Here is a 23394-nt window from a genome sequence, read left to right as displayed (position 1 = left end):
GCATGATCTTCTCCCTAAAAAGATGCTAAGCCTCTTTATTTTCCCCCTTTGTACACAATCAGCATTTTGTTTAATATTTCTCTATTCCAGGTAGAAGCCAGAAGARAAATAGGTCCTAAAGTAGCAATCAGCAAGAACCATGTCAGAGAGTTCCTTCACTACTAAATGCATTTGACACTAATTGCTGTTTATTGAGTGAAATATCCCTCTGACAGGTATCTGGATACTCCCTGCATCTGCTTCAATTTGACATATTTCCCGCTGTGGTGCCTCACTTCCTGGGCCCAGATCTCTTGTGATCTCTCTGCTCTGCCTGCACAGGGGTGTGGCCCCAAGGGAGGCTGCTGTTCCTGATCCACAGGTCGGTGTTCTTACCCAACAATGAAAATGAGAAATTTGCAGGTGTTTTTATTTTTCATCACTCTGCTTGTTGGAAAAAAACCAAAAAAACAAAAACCAAAGGTCCGTGCTGCTACTTCCTCTAACAATACTGAAAATTAGCTAATATCTTAGCTAATATCGCAAGCTCTTTTTGGATTTGAAATTCATTTAACCAAGTTATCTGCAATTAACAGTTCAGGCAGGGGAAAGATAAGTTCCAGGAGACTCTTGCTGGATCGATTAAAATTCAAAAAYGCCAGAAGAAAAACTTACACAAACAATATGGTAGAAGTCATATTTATTGATAAAAATTAATATATCTGCTATAAAATTTGTAACAGTAATGCAACTGAATATTTATTTAGATGCATAAACCTGAATGTTACATACCAAATACAATACAGTAACACTGGTTTCCTCCTTATTTACATGTTTATGAAAATTGATATGCAATYCATGTTAAAAGAACTTGTAATGGAGAATAGTTACATTAGAAAAATAATATTCTTGATAAAGCATTCTTGAGGACTCCAATCACATTTTCAGGCCTCTTTCAATAAGGCAAAAATCCCTGGTACAGCATATAACTTAATTTACAAAATACAATAACTTCAGACACATCTTCAAGTTTTCTTTTGGTATGCTTTTCCTTACTGTAAAATTACTCARTTCTCTTACTAAACAGAAAGAACTTTCTATAACAAAACTTAATGAGTTCTACTACATATTACATATAATTCGCTGCAGCKTAGCGACCATAACTGGGCAATCTTTCTCCTTAACTGTTTGCTCAATGAGCTTTTCTTAGATGTAGGACATGTAGTATTTTGAAATCATTATGACTGTGGTATCTTTCTTCAGTTTTCATAGGAAACAATCTGTCACATTTTGAAACTTTTTTTAAAAATTTTATTTTATTTTAGGAACTGGTGCACAACTACATTTCCACTCACAAGAGAACGTCACAAATGTAACTAAAATTAGGCTTGGATAACTTTGAAAACATACTACTATGTGCCCAAACCCAAATTTCTTACTTTAATACTTTATAACCCTGCCATGCTCTAGGAATTCTTCTGCATAGCTTCATTACTAGTCACAGTCAGACAGTTTTAATTCCTTCAAAGGCACAAAACTTCCACCTCTTTTCCAGTGTTGCTCCTACACCAGTGAATTCTTGTTTAAACATGCGTGGCAGTCTCATCAAAAGCATTTCTATCTCATTGGCAGAGATCTGAGAAAGAAACAAAGGTAAAATTAAAGTGATAAAGCTGCCCTGTAGCCTGTAAAGAGGAAACATTAAGAACAGCATAACAGGGGAGCAGGGGAGAGGAATCCAGGCCATATGAAAACAGCCAACAATTTTTAATTTTTTTTTAACCTTAGCCTGACTTTCCAGACTCCAAAGCAAGTGCAGATTCCTTGCAGGAATGATTTTGCTCTTATAGAGGCATCCCACTGCAAGGCAATGACAACTGCCCTGTTGGGGCTGTGGCCACAGTGTGCTATGAAGACCCTCTAAAAACTACAGCCATGAGTGTTCTTGTGAGGATGAGGAAGCAGATGGAACCTCACTCTGGTTCTCAGCCTACGAGCTGTTGAATTCTCCCAGCTCCATCACCTTTTCTCTTTCAAAAAAACTTTAATCAGCTCCCTTTTGTTATTTAAGGCTGACTATCCATGGAGCCATCTTCCCTCAGTCTTACCCAGTTCAGCAGCCCAGCTAATTAAACAGGAAAGTTCCCAATACTGCATTGGTCGGGATGTTTTTTATAATTTTGAAACTTTAATGACTGGTCACCTTCCTAATGGGAAAGRTGCTCTCATTACAGAAAACACTTTCACAAAGGCAATCTTCCTCATATAATCAGTAGGGAAGGCAAGAAATGAACAGCCATGGACCATGAACCATTTTAACCTCCTGCTTCTAAAGTGGTGGTCAAGAAAGGAACAGCAAAGAAATCTATGGGTGCTGCCTGTTATCCACAGGTATCTCCATGGTTTGAAAGGCTTCTCTGGAAATAATGGTATTTCTGCTCATTAATATTAGTAGAAACCTTCCATGGTGAAATCTTTTCATTTTAAAACAGTATATAAACATAAAATGTGCTAATTATACCACAGTGCACCCAAGGGGGGARCAAGAAAATATCCATTGCCTCTTAYTATTTTGTAGAGGTTAGTGCAGGAGAAAGATTAAAGGAGATGTTAAAGGTGGCRCCAAAACTCATTTTTGGTGGCTGTCTAAAGCCCCAGAGTGATCCAATCCATCTTGTAAGTACTCACATGGCAGCATAGGTATCTGGTTACATTTGTGCAATGTGTCTGAGCTCTGTACTGAGACCTCAGCTCATATGGGTATGTTGACCTTATCATTCCTGTTCAGGCGAGGAATGACAGGCTAGCCATGAAAARTAATTGAAATTCATCTCTGAGATTGCTTCTCTGGATCGCGCTATTAAAAAGTAATTTGTTTCTACAAGCAGTTGCTTCCAAAATCAACCAACGAGGTCAAATTCTGCAGCTGTGTTTGCAATGCAGTGGGCAGGTCCAGTGGCAGCTGCAGAGATGGAGACAATGCTCCTTCCTTGAGGGCTCTGTTTGCAAGAAGGGGCTTGATCTGGGCAGCCTCTCAGAAGCCAACTCACGTGAGCAGAAACTCAAGGACAGAGCCCACAGTCACCCACAAAAAGGGACCAAAGCAGCACAGTTCTTGATAAAACTGGACATTTAAAAAAGATTTGAAACTCATCAGTTTCTCACCTCCTTCTGCTACCCTCATCCCCTACTCCCTTTCCATTGTGGTTGCAGTGGGCTGTAAATCACGAGCAAATCTGAGCCGCCATGGCCTGAGGGCAGTGCCCAACAGAGTCACTGTCTTTCCTCACCCATCAATACAGCCTGTCTTAATTCCAGTGAGCTTCTAGTTCAGGATCCCCYCTGCTTTTAGCGCTACACCTTTTCATAGAAACAGAGGAAGGATCCAGGATGTCCAGAAGCATGAAGAAGCCCATCAAAGCAGTGGGAAGCTGATATTAGCTGTGAGCTGAGGGGGCAGTTCAGGAGCAAAATATGATCAGGATCAAAGGAACTGTKTTTCAAGAAGATCTGGGAAAGCACCACCATCCAAGCATTGGCAGATGTGGGACAGAGCTGTGGCTGGCCACACTGCTAAGTGTCTCTTGAAGCCTGGCATCTGCAGAGCTACTGTTTAGCACTTGGAGAAAYATTCACCTGATCAAAGATGGATGTTTCACCTTTAAGCTTCTCACCCTTGACTTGCTTAATACTCAGTGCAGAGGAATAGGCCCATTTTGGGGCTTGGCTTCATCTCATTCYACAGCAGATATTAAAAAGCAAGTCAAAGAACCCTGTCCTACAGGTATGTATTGACTGTGGACTGCATGAACTGATGCACTGAGRACTTTGCACACTGTTTTGTGTTGGCCTCACTTTTGTCTTGGCCACAGCTTCACTGAAATTAGCAACAGGGTCACCCAATTCCTTTATGAGGCCATCTCTGCTTCCACATGGAGACAAAGGACATGCTACGTGGTCCATTCCTGTGTTCATGAAGGTTCAGTTCTGTGTGACACACAACTAACAACTTTCCAAAGAATTAAGAGCCATCTCCAAAAACTGCGCAGTTTGATGGCCATGGCTTTTTTTCTCCTCAGCTATATTTCAGCATCATGTGTCATAAAATCAGCTGCTAGTCTTTGCCATTTAGAGCTCTGCTCTTCTGTGCCAAAAAGAATAGCTAAGCAGTGCGAGGCAAAGACCTCAAGACAAGCACGTGCACTGTAATTTGCAAATGAATAAAGACTGCAAACCCCCAAGCCCCATATCCCATTATCTTTCTAATGGAAACGCATGAAGGGTTTAACCTGCAGTAAAGAATAATACAATATTTCTAAAGAGAAAGCAGATTTTGATTAAATTTTTTTTACCCTAGAGTCCAACTGCTGCATATAAGACCAAAGATACTCTATGTTGGCTCCAAAAGGGTGGACGTGAAGAAATGTGGATATGATACCTGTATTAAAAACAAATGCAGACAAAGTATTGAAATTACCTCAGACACTGTATCATTAAAACAGATTCTTATATAATAAGAAATAATTCTGAAGAGTCTGTTCTTGCAAGTTTTTCAGTATGAATTATAATTCTTATTTTTCTTGCACAACCCAATAAACATAACAAAACAGCACATTTTTAATACAGTCATAGTAGCGTGCTAAATACAATAGCTCATCTTCAGGAATGACAGCAGTTAGCAAGTAAGTGACCAAGATAATATACTGATGAATAAAGGAATTTCTAAACAAAGCCTTGCTGGGAGCATTTCAACTACTAATTTTATGCTTGATTTACCAATATAAAATTGTGGATATTGTAATGGCAAAATTATTGTTTTTTTCCCCTTCGTTGRATTCTCTGTTGTGAAAACGTTTCATACAGTTGTGTCAGAACCTTCACTCCCTCAAATTTTTCTAGTGATTATGCAGATGCTGGTTATGAAAAGYATTTAATCCGTATTACCCCTAACTGCTGCTGAAGAAAACACAAATCCTTTATGACACATTTGCTTATTTACTGTTTCTTAAGAGAGAGCATGTTCTCTCTATCTTCATTGTTGTTTTCAGGATGATTATAAAAGGTATGGGAATAAAAGGGCTTCAAAGGAGTCAGGATCTAACTCTAGAGATTGTTTTCTGCAGTGAAAATCAAGTGACAGCATTAATAAGATGACCAGAGAAAACAAGATTTGGGGCATCAGTATTGCTATTAAAAGCACTATCCAATTCCTCCTCTTCTAAGCMAACAGTGAAAATACAAAATGGCATGTGTGTTACTGGCTGTTTGAGGAGAGCTGAACTGTAAGAATCAGAACAAATATTTTCAACTCTCTTTGGATGGGTTTCTTAGCTGATCCACCCTAGGGGAAGTTTCTTATACTTAAATCATAAACACCAGGATTAAAAATGCTTACAAATGACAAAAATGGGTCACTGTATCTTGTGTACTGCAGGCCATACTGCTTTCTTGATGCTAAATGAATTAGGATAATCTTGGATTTCATTTTTCCCCAAGTACTGGCCATGCTTGAAACTGATAAGCAATATTTAATGCATTTTAGACCGGCTTTGCAAAGAACACCTTTTTCCCTCCCCCACTTTTCAAAYAGCATTTACAGACTTCTGGTCCTGCATAAGGAATGGCATGTATTTAATTTTATTCTATGGCAAGTCCTAGAAGCAGTGACCTCCTTTGTGCTGTGGGTGACTACAAACAACCTCACAAGAGCTGTAGAAGCAACAGCCAAGACCACCACATTTGGATGGGGTGACTGCAAATCCAATTTGTACCTAAATCACATTTTACCAGTGTCATTGCAACTGTTATGTGGTTCCCAAGGCTTATTAATGCAGGACATTCAAAGCCAGCTCTTTCATAAATGTAAATAAGAAGCAATGTGTCAATATTTCGTAGTTATTGACTGGAATTCCATGGTAACTTTTTAGTAATTTTTTCTTTTATGCTATTCTCCACCAAGACAAAACTGTATTTTTTAAAATATAGAAAGACTTAGTAAATGGATGGAGGAAGGACCCATTTTTCCATTGCCCACACTTGATCATGCCTTAGAGGAAGAGGTARCATGAAATTCATCTTGAGGAATCTTTTATCCTTGAACTGTACCAACGAGTCAGTTGTGGGGATATTATAACTGGTGATATCTGAACTGAGATTATTCTGTTTATCTGAGTGTGCCACTGAACAGCAGGACCCACTTTGGGACACTGCCACCATTTGTTACAGTCAAATGGTGAATGACCTAGAAAAAAAAGTTTGTTATTCTGTTCTTGAAATCCCATGCTTGCTGTCCTTCTCACAGAATGAACTTTGAGCAGACCAAATACCATCCCCTGCAATGAAAAGTTCCAGATTTTAYTACAAGAAGCAGAATTCAATCAACTCATACATTTCTGTACCTTCCACTGTTCTGCATCTCACCAGTCACAGAGAATTTTTGTATCAAGCCACTTTAACTTTTAAATACATTCTTCACTTTCAAATGACCTCTTTGGTCTGAACTGAAGCTGTGAATTGCTGAATTTGTGCCTCAGACATAAACCAGCAATCTTCCTGGTACCTAGGTGATGCAAATGAGTTGCATTTAAACAAATTAAGGTAGTTTTGGAGCTATCACTTAGCAGGACATCACTGATTTGTGAAAAGACCAAACCAAGGAAATTAAACCTGTTCTTTCAGGTCAACATTTCTATTGCCATGCCTCAGGGTACATTTTGGACTGTGAGTGCTTATAYCCCATGAAAACCTGCCCCACTGAAACCTAATGCAAAACATGCCCAGGTATAAATGGGGCATGTTCCCTCCAAGGGTAGCCAGGTCTGTGTGCCTAAATGCCTGATACCACCTGGCTGGCCCACTGCCTATAAGCTTTAGCTTCAGRGACTCTTTAAGAATTTATTTTAAAGATTTTATTCTAGGTAAAGGATATGACGGTCCTTGTGGTATTCTTTATAAATATTCATGTTGCTAATTCCCTCACCTAATGTCAAAGGCATAAATTTGGCTTGCTTAATACATGCAGTATACATATTTTTTGCTTGGTAGTTTACTAATATTATTTCCATCCCCTTCTCCTTCACTACTTTGTCTAATAATCATATAACAAGCTATATGACTCTGGCCTGCTAAATCTTGATGTAAATAAAGTCATTATAAATTCATTCTCTGAATCTAAATGCAGATCCTGCAATTTTCTTCATACCTGAAATTCTTTCATTAAACTRCAGAATTTTTCAGAAAGGCACAGCTCACTTGTATTTTAAGATTTTTCTTACTAAAAGCCATTCTGAACACAGATTAAAAAAAAAAAAAAAGTCTATTTTTTTTCTTTTTTACTTTTATTAGCACAAAGTTGTGTGTAAACACATATGCAAAACAGAACCTTGTTAAAAGACATTTTGTTCTCAAAAATCTTCTTTAGGATTTTCTTACCTATTAATAGTGCCTCTTTTTCTGATTTTAGACCCGGGCTTCGTTTCTCTGAGTTTTTTTCTCTGTCTTGGTTGACCAATGCTACTGTCAATACATTGATTTCCTATAAAGTTTAAAAAAACAAACAGGTGGTCATGTAGATTTCATTTACTTCAATTAAACTTGTCTGCTTCCTTTCAACTCTATAAAAAAATCATTACTTTAATTCACATCTATAGACAAGACAATTATAAATAATTGAGTTGTTTGCAGAATATTAAAATACATTTTGAGCTACCTTTATGCCAAGTGCTGCCAAGAAGAGAAATTTTGCTTGTGGAGTCAGTAATAATTTTGTTGCTAGTGCTTATTCATTATAACAGCTGGAGAGATTGTGCCATAAAGTGTGGGGATGGTCAGAAAACTCACATTTTCAGCTATTAAAGCTGTAAACCACGAGTGCCTCTGGGGAACATGGATGGAAACATTCAGCTATAGCCATAAGAGCAAATTCAGCAGCCACTAACAACATTTCTACCTACCAGACCGCAAGCCTCTGCCCTGTTACACTCTTCAATGCTTGGTGTAGCATTGGCCCATCCCAAACAATTCTGAGGAATGTTTTGGGGATTGGCACATTCCAAGATGACCATTTCTAACGKTGGTTTGTGTAAGGCTACCTTGTTTTAAGGACTGAGAGAGCACCAAGCTGAAGGGCAAACGAGTGAAGGCTCCTACTCTCAGCTCTTTTCTTCTGGAGCCASGTGGCCTGAACCACCCAAATTTCATCCAAGAGGTCACACAGCAGGTGCTCCATCACAAGTACCCAGGCAGTTGTGGGACTGGGTGAATGTGAAGTAAATACATTATTTCTGAGCCACACAARTAGCTCAGAGTGTGCTGCACAATGATCAAGCACATCCATGGGCAGTTTCCATGGAGCAGCCAAYGTGCAGTAACTCGTTCCTCGGTGAGGCAGTGACTCACTGCTGCATCTGCTCTGTGAAATCCTCAGCAGTTCCATGCAAAACCTCGGAGGCAGAGAGCATGGTGCTGGAGATTTGATGGCGTGAGGTGGGACTGTGAAGAAATGGTGCTCTTGTGTTTGAGGGAGYCAAGGTAAGCTGCTGGAGGTTGCGTGGGACTGGGCAGCCCTAAATGCAAGCAAATAGGTACTATCTGGTAGCACGATGCGGCTCCTTTAGGACAAGCCCTTGGGGTGGTGCCTTGCTCCAAAATTCTTGGCAAGCATTTTTGGCTATAAAAGAGGGACACTGGGCTTGAGCTGCTCTAAGGCATTTCTGAAGGTGGAATAATCCATGCTAAAAAAAGGCATAAACTCCAACATATATCAAATGTGCCTCCTTATGGATGACTAAGGACGTCACAGTCTGTGAGGTTGGTAAAAAGAGCCATGCACTTCCTCATTCTCAATTGAAGAAGAAACAAYAAACAGCATAACCCAAAAGCCCCCAGTGATGTAGCCTGTGCTCTCCACAGCTTGTTCCAAGGGGTGGCTGTGGGACAGGCAGCTCCTGATGGCTCAGATGCTCCGTGCCTTCACGTGCTCCTTGGCATTGTGAGGGGGAACAAGCTGCCATGTGCCAGCGGAGCAGCCCTGTGTGCACACGAGGGACACACGTCCTGAGCCCCCAGCACCACAGGGCTCTGACAGACCCTGGCCCACACTGAGGAGGGGCGAGATCCACTCACTCCTCCGGGGTTCCCTGCAGCTGCAATGGCCAGCTGAGCATTTCTCCTGGCCAGAGATCCATATATATTTGTGCACGTGCCAGCCTTTGCTGCCTTTTTACTTAGCAGAAATGAAATAACTTTTTAGTTGCGTTATTTTAGTTTAGGGAGCCTGCAGTTCAGGAGTTGGCAGTGATCCCTTCTTAAAATAATGGCATTGCTGGGTGCCCTGGAAGCTACATCACCTTGACACAAACACTCCTGTAGTGCTGTAATGCACAGGGCATATTATAGCTGCAGCAGCGTGCTCTAAATTKTCCAGCACTGTTCATTCCCCTCCTGACAGAGCCAAAGGCTAATGCAAATTCTGATCTACTGCTGTCCATGACATCCAACAACAGTGAAAGGAAAGCCAGGCAAGAAACTGAAATAGAGAGGTGTTTACATGGCTTTTTCAGGAGGGCAGTAATGACAAGGGGGTTACAGATCAGACCAGAGCTGGATGACAGATTTCATGATAGCACAGCACAAAAAAGAAGAGCAGCACATGCCACCAGAACTTGGATAGGTTAAGATGTAACTTTGACTTCATCAGACATAAAAAAGCAGTCTAAAAATAGCAATTCTTGTGAGGGGAAGGAGAGAGCAGAGAGATGTGTATTTRATATAACAGGCCCCAAACAGCACACTTGCAGTTTCAGGTGGGATTAGAAGTTTTGTCAAGCAGTGATGCAGAGAAAAAAACTATAATCCCATTGGGAGCTACGAACAGATGGATTCCCGTTTAATGCCTGGATTTAAGCCTGTGCAGAACGTTTTGTATGATTTATGGGGCAGTGCAAATGGATGCTAAAGGAAGTCACATCAAGTCTTCCTTAGCTATGTGTTGGTACAGAGGTTAAAAGTGTAAAAAAAAAAATGTGGGGAAGACCGAGGAAATGAGTGGCAAAGATAGATACTCAGCAAACCACTGGCTTTAGAAGAAAGTTGCATGCTCTTGGAGGCTTGAAAAGGAGAGATTTCTGCCATGCAAAACTACCTGCCTCACAGAAGATGATAAAGTAGACCACTGTGATGCATTCAGCTGCCAAAAGAAGTTTGTACAGTCCATGAGAAAACACAGGGTGTGCACAGCCATRTAAAGGAGATCAGAATTCAGCAGCAATACTGCTAGGAATTAATAGTGGTTTAAGAGAAATGGCATAATTTGGTCTGAAAAATGGGTGTGAAAATCACCCAGAAACTAGGCTAATTATAGTGTAAGTGAAAACCATACGAATCTGACAACATACTGCAGATACAAATCTGGTAYCTATGAAGCCTCTACAACAAATCCTCATGCAGCTAATTTACCCATTTTTAGAGGAACTACTTATGTCAACCCACAGAAGCAAGACTTTTAAGAGTACAAAGGTGAATGAGGCAATAAATAATTGGGGAAAAAAMCAGTTAGGTCACCTCTCTGACATGAGAAAAAGCTACTGATCACCAGATGCCTGAGGAAAATTATTTAATATCTACYATATTACAGTATTTCCTTACTTTCCTGGAGACCATTCTTTATTTGGCAAATTATATTTTCTGAGGCCCTGAGCAGTCTCCTTCAGCAGGTTTCATTATAAAAGGAATATTTTGCTACCATCTGTCAGTTACTGCATTAAAGGACAAGAACACAGCTGAGCATGTGCAAACCGGTACTTATTAGAAATGAAATGACCTTGCAAGAGCTGAATGCAGTATGTGAAAGGCTTAATCCAGGTTAAATCACACCTGGAGATCATTAGAGACCTGGTCATATTTATTATTCACTAATTATGTCAGGTATTGGAAATGTGGAGGACCAATTTGATGACGACAGCTCCAGAGCTGCTCAGTATGAATGCAACCATTCTGTGTGATGCTCTCACCACTGCCAGCTTAGAGCTTTTCCTTGAAAATGACTCTTTCATCCMTCAGCAGATGATGAGAAGACATGAATTTCCCTCATGGGACTGAAAACCCCGTAACTCTGCACATATCCCTTGGGACCAGTATTTTGATTCAGGGCTCCCTGCATTTGAACAAGGGCAGGAGAAACAGACAGAAAGTATTTCTGGAAAACTTTCAGAATAAAACAGAGGACAGCAAATAACAATTTTAGGTCATGGACTATTCATCTCCACAAGCAGATCTCTGACACCACCATTCACACAGAGCTGAGAGCTGTGGAGAGTCATACGTGAGCACTTTGCACATGGATGTCTAAAGCCTGGCTGTAAGGTGGGAGAGAAGTTTGGTTTGCATCACTCACTMAAGTATCTTGGCTTCTTTTGGACAAAAAATTGTTTGGAAGAGGCACAGGCAAGCATATTGCAGCAAAAGGTGCCTGGTCTCACTGTTGGGGGAGCAGCTGGGTTGACTGCTGGGACACTAAAAACACAGCAAATTCTCATTTGTGAGTGACTCCTGTGAGAAATGCACCTGCCAGAGAGACACAGAGGTCCTGAAGAATAGAGATGTGGTGACTTTCTACAGAAGATAGTCACAGATCCTGTAGGAACAAAAGGCTATCTCTGCCCTCCAGGGCTCTAGCAGATCAGAAAGCTACAAAAATTTAGGCTGGATGGCTTGGGTCTTTCTCTCCTTTGTTTTCTTTTTTCCCTATGGGAAAGTAAGATATTAAATAAAAACTTCCCAATCTAGATAGCATTACCCCCCTTCAGGTCAATCATGAACCAGACCAAAAAACGCAGACAATTAAAATATTTCCTCTTGCCTGAAAACATATGCTAGCCAGCATCCCTAAAAATGGGGGGAGTGAGGATATGGATATTCTCCATAAACACTAGGAGTTCAACAGGGCTTGTACAGTAGCTGCTCTACCTGAAAACTCCTGCCAGAGTGTACTTCCATGTCATCCATTGCTCAGGACTCTGCTCAACAGGCAGAATATAGGATTTAATGAATGTGACATTGAAGATACCTGACATGTGACCAGGATGCAATGACATTCAAAAAGATGAAATATTCCCTTCACTCTCTGGGTAATCCAAGTATTTGATAATTATCTTTGAATCTAGGGGGATAGCTTGCATACTGTCATCAAAGACCTAATTTTCTTTGTTGTAGTTCATGGAATTCTGTAGAATTGTGTGGCGAGGGAGTAAAAATAATATTGTATCTTCTGGAATACCCAGTAAAAATCCCATAAACCTAGCAGCCTCGGGAAAAGTTTGCATTTTTACTAAACATACRAAGCCAATTGTCTGAGGCTTAAAACAGCAGCAGAGAAAGGAAAGACTCGATGTTTGTCACAGCAGGCACGTGACAGAGCGATGCTGGATGTTGTTAGATGTAAGGGATATGCCACACTTTCTCATCAGCCAGGGGATTTACGAGAGAAAATGAGTAGGAGGAGAGGAAAACTATGCATCTGAAACATAAGCAAAAATCTTGCAGGCTATTAACAGCAAGACAGAGAGATGCTGTAAGCTTGGAAATAAAAGGTAATTTTAAAACTCTGAAGGAAGAAAGAGCTGKGCACATGTGATACCAAATCTACAGCCGATATGGTATTGGATGTACCTGCTCTGAGCCCACAGAACTGGCCTTGGACTTGATGGGTGTTTGCCCAAACTGCTTACTGAGCACCCAGTAACCATGTTTGATTGCAAACTTTGGTAGAAACTGGTCTGCAACGTGAAGAACTGTATGCATTTAATTTATTTTCATTTTTCTGTGAACCTCCTAAACMTGGTATAGTTGGGTTTGCTTTGCTACTCTTTCTTTAAATGTACTTTAGACCCACATCTGAAAATTTAATCTTGCACTTTTAACCTGAGTGGAGCATAATTCAATTTCCAATCAAGTGAATGGAAGTCCTGCTATAGTTTCAATGCACATCAAGTCAGGCATCTTAAATTTATGGGGACATGCAAGGTTGAGGTATAGGACAACTTCTGACAGCTTGGCATGGTTGTCAGTTGAGAACGGGCTGCCGTCCTTGTCTATGTTGTGATCCACRGTGAATTCAAAATTATTCAATCCGAGTTGAGCTAAACTATAGTGAAGGAGCTTATTTAAATTTAACTTAAATCAAATTTCCCTGCAAATGTGGGGAAACTATGAGTACACTCAGAGGCAGTGATTGTGGCTCAGCTGATCACAGCACCACAAGATCATGCAGATGACCTTGGGAGATCTCTAGTCCAACCTTTCATTCAGAGCAGGATCAGCTGCAGTGGCAGAGCACATGGATGTACAACAAAAAGGCGTGAAAATTTGGTTGAGTGTCTGAACTCTAAAAGTAACTTAAAATTCTCCATAAACATCATGTGTTACATAGCTCTTAGTCTGTCCTCTTCAGTGACTGTTTCTGACTCTCTGCTGACTACTCTTCTAAATATACTCTGACTAGAAAATTGCTCATAATTTTTGATTAATATAATTCTTTTGTTGCTTCAAATGAATTATCTTGCTCTAGTGAATTAACTACTTCCTAGTAAGATTATCTTTTGTATTGTCCTGGCTTCTCACAGCGTAAGAATTGATTTTAGTAAAGTGGCCAACACTGAGTTAAATGGCTTTATGACAACTGTCTACGTGCAGAGAGGTTTCTTGGCCTTTTCTATTTGCACTGGGATAACTCAGTTTACAGTAAAAATTTGCAGTGTTGCATCACATATGAAAAGAATAAGGCAAGGAAAGAGTCATCCAACCATCTTCCCAAAACCAGAGCTCTCACAAGGAGATAGTGCCACTGTTAGAGTCAGCACTAGGTCAACAATTCATTAARAAAAGCCTTTGCTTTTCAGTGGTTTTTTTTTTTTTCTAAGTCTTACAAGATCCTTCTCCATCTACTACTTACTTAGTGATGCAGAAGGCCATATTTGCCAAAGGCCATATTTGCCAAATGCTGCATTGCTGGTGAATGTGACTGGTCTATCATTAGAAATTATAGACACCAGGTGTCAACTTTTGATTCAAATCAAGCCTAAACTTGGTGACTTATTTTGTTGCATGCAAGAAGCCAGTGTCAGTTYGGTCAGCAACAGCACATTGTAATTACTTTTAGAGGACAATCATATACATATTTACCTTTATATAGCACTAATATAGGATTTACCATTATTGTAAATTTAAGAGTGCACTGGTATTAACAAATAAGTGGTTGACAACCTGAAAAATTATCTGGCATTGAAATTATAGGAACAGCAATGTAGAAAAATAAGAATTGTGAATATAAGGCCTTATGAATGAAAAACTTCAAATGGATGGATCTTGGCTTTGTTTATCTGATTTATCCTACATAATAGAAGCATTTTCAGGAGTGAAGATTAATTGTATTATGGTGCTCTTGACATCCTATTTTTCTGATCCATTTGCCAGAGAGATGCTTTTAACTTTTTCATTACAAAGCTTTTACTATTATAACTTTCACCTGCTGAGTTTAGGCAACTAGCARTAATCTGAAAATGCTTTTCTCATTGAAACGATCTCTTTCTATTTTTCTCATTGTATTTGAGCACATTTATTTTAMGGGAATGTATATATGCCAAATAGGGATAAGTAATATGAAAGTTACTTCATGCTCATTTTCAAAAGTATGATCAGATTGTTTCATTTTCTAAAGCTGGATTTATGTGTAAGTTCCTGATGACTTAACACAGATGTTTTATGTGATGTGAAGGTGGTTGCTTTGCAAGAAAAAAAAGGTAATTGTCACTTTGCACACTTTGTTTTAGGGAATTGCAGCAAACCAATGGCTGGCTGAATGAAAGCATCACTTGCCCACCAGCTCTGCTGAAGTCATTGTAGGAGGGGATAGTTCATGTCTACTTGAGACTGAGAATTTGTGAAAACCCTTTCAAATGGTCTTTAGCACAAATATTGCTCTTGCAATCTTCTCTAGAATGATGTACTTCTAAAAGAAAAATTAAAGAGAGAGAGAGGAAAAAAAAAGCATTTTGTTTCCCTTCTGGGACTAGTAGAAGTTTCGAAAATGTCTTTGTTGAAATAAAAGGAAGTAACAGGAAGCAAAAACCAATCTTAAATGTTTTATGAGACTGAGTGGWTTTCATCATGGTTTTGTATTTGAAAGATATTAACTTTGGGAATCTCCGGATCTGAATATGCAAAAAGTACTTAAACACACTGGAGTTATTATTCCTTTGGAGTGGGTCTTGATCAGGATGACAGATTCTTTCTGAGGTTCTTTGGAGGAACTTGGGAATATTGTTTGATGAAAGCTAAACATGACCCAKCAATGTGAGCTTGCAGCCCAGAAAGCCAAACATATCCTGGGTTGTATCCAGAGCAGCGTGGGCAGCAGGGCAAGGGAGGGGATTCTGCCCTCTGCTCTGCTCTGGCGAGATCCCACCTGCAGTGCTGCATCAGCTCTGGGGCTCCCAACATAGGGAGAGATCTGCTGGAACAATTTCAGAGGAGGGTCATGAAGGTGATCAGAGGGATGGAGCACCTCTCCTGCRAAGACCCGAGAGTTGGGGTTGTTCTGCCTGGAGTAGAATATTTTTACACACCTAAAGGGGACTACAGGAGAGCTGGAGAAGGACTTTTTACAAGGGCATGTTGGAACAAGGCAAGGGGGAATGGCTTTACATTGAGAGGGTTTGTTTAGATAGGACACAAGGAAGAAATTATTTACTGTGAGAGTGGTGAGGCACTGGCACAGGTTGCCATGAGAAGCTGTGGATGCCYCATYCTGGAAGTGTTCCAGGYAGGCTGGACAGGGCTTTGAGCAACCTGGTCTAGTGAAAGGTTTCTCTGCCCATGGCAGGGGACTGGAACTAGAKGAYCTTTAAAGCCCTTTCCAATGAGAACCATTCTATAAAGTGTGGCTCTTGGGAACATTGAAGTCCCTTTCTCGCTTCTGTCGCATTTTTTCTGTCTGTTCCTTGAGAGCCGGTTGGAAGGAGTGTGAGTGGGGTGCACAGCTCCCAGGAGTGCAGCAGCTCCCAGGAGTGCAGCAGCAGGCTTGTGGCTGCAGCAGAGGTGGCCCATCATCCTTCAGGTGGCTGCGGGGGAGCCGGAGCGCTGACAAGCCAATGTGCCTGTCACGCTGTGTGGGTGAGGCACACAGCTGCATATGCACAAGGCTGAGTGGCATTCCTCACCAGAAATGACAGGATGGCTCCTGTGTATGTACGTGTGCAGTATAAATACTCAGGGAAAATGCTTTGGGATGAAAGGCTCCACATAATGATCAGATATTATTAAAATGTCAGGTAGCTCTGGGCATTGTAGATGTCTCCCTGAGGAACTCATATGAAATTTAAAGTAAAAAAACTTCTGTGATTTGCTGAGTGGGCGGCTGAATGGATTTCATCATTGTATCTCAGAGTTCTCTTTCTCCTCCCTCGGATGATCAGAATTCACTGCAATCAAAAGCCAAGTCACTCTGACACTCTTAATTAGGGACAAGGGAAGCAGTGTGATTTCTTGCTGCACATTAACAAAGGGGTTATTGCTCCAGCCCAGATCCACTTCAGGCAGCACATTCTGTGTCAGAATACACCTTGGTCTGCTCCTCGTTTGCTCCCTGTAGGGTTCAGTCATGGCTGGAATATCAGAGACTGTGATTTAGCCAGACATCTGTACCATGATAATGAAACTCTTGCTGTCTTCTACAATGCTAAACCAGGGCTTGGGTGGCAAAGGGGGGAACTCAGGGAGACCTGATCCACCAGTTTGTAAGAACTTCTGAAGGCTGAGCAGGCTCTTTGATAACATCCTAAACAGCCTGTTAAAGTCCTGCTACTTTTCAGGGCTCGTGGTATTGAATTCAGGAGGTGGTCATTCCTCATGCCTGTCGCAGCAAGCAGGAAAGCTGCTGATCTGCGAACGGTCAGAGCTGCTTGCATTTATCATGCTCCATGTGCCTTGAATCGAGGGAAATGAGAAGAAATGAGTGATGGAAGGGCTGCAAATAAATGCCTTGAATGGAAAAGGCAGGGAGTAGGAAAAGGCACGGCCACTCCTTAAGGCCACTCCCCTGCAGGGAATGTCAGCCTTGCGGTCACGGGTATGGAAAGGCCACCAGGACCCTCTCCTTATGCTCTGATGATCCCAGGTGACATTGCCTCAGTTTCTGCAGTGCCCATCACTGCCATGTGCTCCCAGTGCCTGCTGCAAGCCAGAGGACTTCACTGAGGGGAGCCATGGAAAGTGGGACTAACATCAGCTTACAAACCTGGGAAGCTCAGGTAGGAAAGAAACACAGAGCTCCTGACATGTGCAAGGCCTGCACTGGGTTTTACGGCCTGTAACTTTAGACTCAAATTGCTCTTCTGTAAGTCATGTTGAGCACATTTTTCATTCCAAGCCTTCACTGTTCTGGGAAGAGCAAGGCTTTTGAAGAGTGGGATAACCAGGAAATGGCTGTTACACGCACAAGGAGGTGAAGCAGAAGAATCAGCAATCATTTGGGATCTTCATCACTAAAGATGACCAGATTTGGTCCCACACTCCCAAACTAATGGGCTGATTTTGCACTCTTTTAGCTCCTACTCCCCTCCCTGTGTTCAATCTTTCAATTTCACCTGGCTCAATGTGTTATTGACACATCACATGGAATTGCCACATCCAAGGGCATGCGTGTACTAACACACACACACTAACRTGGGACATTCACAACAGGCACCTTTGAGTGCCTAAATAAAAGTTTTGCCTAGTGAAGCACAAGAACTGAACTCTGATGAATTTGATGGAATTACAGACTTTTCAAAAAATCAAAGGGGGTTAGCTTTTTAAGTCTTCACCCAAATTATTGCAAAAGTAATCCTCGCTTAAGAACTGTCTTTTCTTTGATGAAGATCATCAATGATTAACCTACTCTGTGAAAAGAGAAATCGAGGGTGCAGATAGGAATATCATCCCTTTCATTGTAGCATTAAGTGAACATGTAGTGAAATGGTTGAAATATTTTAGCCTGGATAGTTCCCTCCTTAGAGTCCAGCATTATCCAGTGACAGCTTCAAAAGCAGATACAAAGGACAAAAATTAAAGGAAGAACCAACATTAAATGTAAGACGGTTGGTTAAACTTGAGAAATGCTCTGACAACAGCCTCAAGCATTCAAATGGAAAAATGCATCCCTACTTAATGTTATTGATTTCATGTCTGGAGAAAAACCCACAGAACATTGTGTCCAAGCTGCGGGAGATGCTSACAGAAGGCAGACAGACAAATGCGGTCAAAGTCAGTACTTTGTTAAAATAATGAAACCCAAACAGAACAAAAAGCTGGTCAAAAAAACCTTGTGGTGAAATCAGTTTCACTCTCTGAAATATATTCATTTTATTGTGTCTTGGTGATAATGAGGTAACCCTGAAAGTCTTTTGGTGAAATTCTGACTTTTTAACCTGATGGAAATTTAATGATTGACTTCAACAATGTCAGGACTTTGCCATGCAATTGTAACCTGGCATTTAAAATGCTGCTGTGACTATGACCCATCTCTTGCTTTGGTTTGAATGTGAAAGACTGATACTCTTGATTACAATTTTACAGTGCTTTTACAAAGGGTAGGAGTTATTTACAGCAGCCATCTAATGAAGGCAGATAGCTGTCAAGGGAGAGCAACAAACTCCTGGCAGATCACTAAGTACTTAAAAAATGAGACTTGTATATAAAAAAAAAATCTCCCTTTCCCCATTTACAATAGCGTGATATCATGGATGTTAACCTTCTCACCCTGAAACCATGGATGTATTCACTGTATTTGCATGCAGTGCCATATTTATACTGAATTCAGCAGTGAGCAAAAGGAGATCTTTGATCAAAACACAGAATTAATTTGTGAACTAGAGACTTCACAGAAAGCCACTGAACTTACAGAAACAGTAGAAGAATAAATTGTCTTTGTGGAGTTAGTCATAAAACATGTGATTAGCATTTTCAGTTTGCAAAATGGTCTCTACTTGAGCACAGCTCCCAAGCAAGATTATTTCTATCATGTTGGGAGTATTCAGGTCCCAAGAGTCTGTGAACATCCTTGAAGAGGATTATATCTGAAATTATGATTGCCCACTGGTCATTATTTTCACTTCAGTAAAGACAGAGATGTGAATGAAATATCATTATATGCAGCAGTGAAGAGGAAATGAAAAGGGGGTCAGATTAGGAGCAAGGAGTGATCTCTTCCGAAGCACAGGACTGATGGAAATGAGCACTCAGTGCCAGCCCCTCTGGCAGTCCTGGCTGTTGAAGTCTCTGTTAACAGCAGGCTGGGATCTGGGGCTCTGTGTACTGCCTGAGCCCGACATTTGGCCTTTCCTGACCCAGAGTATAGCTGGGAAATGTCAACAGCCATAACAAATATTACTGCATGTACCTGGCAAATCACTCATGAAACACCCTCATGGCTCTGTATGGAGCCTTGTAAGATGGTTTTGCTTTCTGGAAATAACGGATGTGTTGGCAATTCACTAAAACTTTGGTCTCCCCCACCCCTGCAGAACTGTGTGYGTGAGCTGCCATACAGGGAATGTGACACTGCAATTGCTCCAGCCTCTTAATCAATTTAGTTAATTCTCCTGCAAAAACAAGAGAAAAAAATGAAGGTCAATTCATAGGTTGGGCACCTACAAATTAGTTCAGGAGGAATGTTTTCTTTTTTCCACAGGTGTCCATATCTTTGTCTCCTTTTTGGGATGGTCTCACATAACGGACATGTAGAAGACACACCAGGATAGGTCTGAGTATAAATAGGTCTAAATATAAATTTTCACCTGTATATGCTTTGCTAAGAAAAATATTTACGTGTTTTATTTTAAACATCATTTTCTAATGTAAAGTAGGATGCAGACTAGTGCCATCAGGAGCAATCCTGAGGGAAGAAAGTAATCTTTTTAAGATTAGAGTATGGCCTTGTATGTATTGTATATATACACTGWGCCTGTCCTTTCTAGGAGCCTGGTTTTCTGCAGAGTAAGTAATCTAAATATGCCACAGTGTGAAGATAAGATTGTGTGTTCAGTGTACAGGCATACGTTGCCATTTTTCCTTCCCAACACCTCCCACTACTGCTCGGCATGTAGAGGTATTTCATTTGCTGAATTCAACCTGTCAGCTGTAACAAATATGTCCTAATCCAATTATATGCATCACAGTTCACTAAGAACCACGTAGGAGCCACCAAGGCTTCTTCTCTTTGATCATCCCTGATTTGCACAGTGGCCAGGAGCAAAACCCACAGAGTCTGCTGAGAATTTATGTGGAGAYAACCTGCAAGGCACAACACCTGAGAGCTGCATATTTGATATAAATGGCAATTGTTTAAAAGGCAGCGCAGCTTCCATTTYACAAAGTTCATTATTGTGGCAAATGCTTTTACATCAGTTATTTCCCTCTATTTCTCTATTTCCATTTGTACTGCTGTGCTTTCTCTGATTTCATGGTGGTATTATTGTTGAATACATGGCTGYGACTGTGACTCAATAATTGTAACTATCTGGTTTCCCTCTAAGCCATCAATCTAGGTATTGACTTCTTCTCTTAAGAGTCATATACTGCTATGAGATCAGCTTGGGAAGAGCTCATGGAAAAGAGGGGCAGAAAATACAGTTTCCATCCTGTGGAAAATTCAGGCATTTGAGGAACTTGTAYAACTACAAACTGGACCAAAATATTACATTTTGAAAAATTTACTATTAACCAGATATTATGAAATATTTTGGTTTAGATATCTGATTAGATATTTAGAGATTAGATATTTAGGTATAGATATCTGTACTGAAACACTGTTTTTACACAATCAAAATGTTTCCTTTTAATGCTATTTCAACCTTTATATTACATAAAATAAGACTTCCAAGCACTTCTGTTTATCCAATTACATATGAGCCGAAATGATAGAAGTTGAAGCATTCAGGTAATTTCCCTTTAAAACATTTCAATATTGCAAAACATTTTGTCATCCACATTTTTGGATGAGGAACAAGTTCTTTTAAAGAGTTTATAAGCCTTACATTTAGATACTCCTTTAGAAAACCTGCAACCAGATATTGTACAATGAGTTTTTAGGTAGCATATGTGAGTATTTCAAGATCATCATTGGATTAATGTATTTTGGGTCTGCAAACAGAATCTTTCAAAGGRGCAGTGGGATGCCGTGCAGACAGACTGCAGCTGCAGATTTGTTGGAGCTATCAGACAATATTGAATGTCTCCTGTCCAAATGCTGAGAGCTACGAGGCTCTATCGACTTCACTGCGGWAACGGATCACAATGAATGAGATTCAGGAAAGGATTAAAAAAACGAGGACAACATTTTCTTATCACAAAGCAGTTCACAAAATTTGAGCCTTCCATTCAGGTTTAAGATAAAACTGTTTTCCTCACTGAGCCATTAGACAACACTAAAAGAGATGTTAATATATATTAGTGTTCAAACTGTTGCTAGTTCTCTTGGCTATGAAGAAGATATTGTATATAACCAATTTTAATATTYATATGTTTACAACAAAGCACAAGACCGCACAGTTTGGACAAACATAGCAGGAATCTTTCCCTTTTTTCCTCTTCCCCCCTTATGGAAATTGCTGTTTTGACTGCAAACATTAAGGGAGTAACAGAAGCTTTTTTTTTTTCCTTTGGCAGCAGGTTTTAAAAAACACAACCTTAAGAGTCCTTTAATGTTGGACAAAATAATGATTTTATTAATTAATTTAGTCCCCTTGTGCAAATTAACTATTTCAAAATTACACACATGTACGAATCACTTCACTCAGAACTGAAATACGACCAGGCTTGCCCAGCTGCARGGTGGCAGCCACAGAGACAAATGGCATAACTTTGTAGCTTGAATAATCCTGGACAGGACACTAAGGGAAAGCATTTCTTTTGCAGTCGTTTCCATGGTATCTTTAACACCCACATATAGCAAGTAGGACAGTGGTTGTTAAAGTCTCATCCAAATAAATCCTACAAAGTAAATTGCATGGAACCCAATTTATCTACCTYGAATGAAGTTGGCTGGGATTTGAACCCATGGCTTCAAGAAAAAAAATACCCAAACACTTCAAACCTGATGTGCAAATCATTCAGCCATTCTATCAGCTTTAAGACATACATAGCAATTTGAGACCATACACACACATGTACTAAATCTACACATAAACAGATGTACCTACATTTGCTTGAGATTCATCGTGCCCATTGATTTCTGCTAATTCCTTGGCGCTTTTTAACTGCAAAGAGTGAAAAACAAAACAAAACAGAACAAAACAAGCACATTACTTCAGTATTTCACACAGTTATCTTTGATTTATTTGAAGGAACATTTTATAAAGCTTCCAATGAGAAAAACAGATGGAGCATATAATTCTAATGAGTTTTTGCTCCAACCATTTTGAAACCAACATACTTAAGGCTTGATAGGTTGGCAAAAAAAAAAAAAAGGAAAGAAAGAAAAAGAAAAAAGAAGAAGAAAAATAATAAGACTGAGTCATTTTTTTTAAAATAATAAGATTAGAAAGTAGTTTCAAGGCATAAAAGGTGCAGAGATTTTGCTCTCAAGAATAATAAACAATTTAATTTCCCACTGTTGTTGCCATTAATTTAAACTTCACAATATCTGCAAGTTGCCACTAGCTAAACAGTGTTTTGCTAATCATTACTTTTCAATGATATATTTTGAGCTAAGATGCCAAAGTGCTACTATGCATTGTCTTCCTGACAACGCATCTAAATAACTGGCATGGCTCCTGGGTATGATGGAAAAGGAGGGGAAGTGAAGAACAGCTTTTATTTAACCAGTGGCAGGAAGAGCTGAGGAGACACTGCAAATATATGGCCTGAACAAAAACTATTTTTTGCCTMCTGAATTAGCTTTTTGGTGAAAATCCATGATTACATTAGGGATTGTAAAGATCACTCCCAGGAGATTTAAGGAAAGTCCCAAGTCACATCTTGAACCACAGTGAAATATATCTTTCATCCTGCCATTGAGCAAATAGAGCAAGGAGGAGACACTGCAGCTCTCCTGAGCCTATAAGCCATGGAGGTTTGTAGTCTTAAATGAAACTCCCAGAATCACTTGCTCTTTAGGTAAAGCTCTGGAGAGTCATGCTTTTATCCTAATTTAATTCACAATAGATATTGTGGGGAGGAGGGAGATGGAGGGAGAGGGGAGGGATGGGGAACAATAAACAAAATTTTCCTCTRAATTCCTTGTTTTTTGTCAAAGGAGCTGGGATTGATGTAACTGTTGATTCTACAGCTGTGGCTCTGATTGACAACTGTCCTAAAATCCTGGTGAAATGGAACACTATGGAACAATATCTATTGATTAATGCCTGACTCAGAAGCATTTGT

At 40.1% G+C, this 23394-nt stretch overlaps 1 protein-coding gene across 1 annotated transcript in view; it reads right to left on the bottom strand.

Moving 5' to 3' along the window:
* Positions 1-672: 672 nt before the first annotated feature.
* ENOX1 (ecto-NOX disulfide-thiol exchanger 1) overlaps positions 673-23394 on the bottom strand; it is a 239577-nt gene continuing 216855 nt past the window's right edge. Inside the window, exons 13-16 of the mRNA XM_057366309.1 lie at positions 22212-22268; positions 7411-7513; positions 4332-4417; positions 673-1615 (exon numbers count right to left, since the gene is read on the bottom strand). Coding sequence (XP_057222292.1) covers positions 1484-1615; positions 4332-4417; positions 7411-7513; positions 22212-22268 — 378 coding nt within the window. The 3' untranslated portion in view covers positions 673-1483. The remainder of the gene's footprint in view (positions 1616-4331; positions 4418-7410; positions 7514-22211; positions 22269-23394) is intronic.

Source organism: Malurus melanocephalus, unplaced genomic scaffold (assembly GCF_030028575.1).
Source record: "Malurus melanocephalus ecotype Western Australia unplaced genomic scaffold, MMel_1.1 scaffold_63, whole genome shotgun sequence".
Classification (NCBI taxonomy): Eukaryota; Metazoa; Chordata; class Aves; order Passeriformes; family Maluridae; genus Malurus; species Malurus melanocephalus.
The sequence above is the reverse complement of the archived record's forward strand: the minus strand, read 5'-3'. Positions and strand labels throughout refer to the sequence as shown.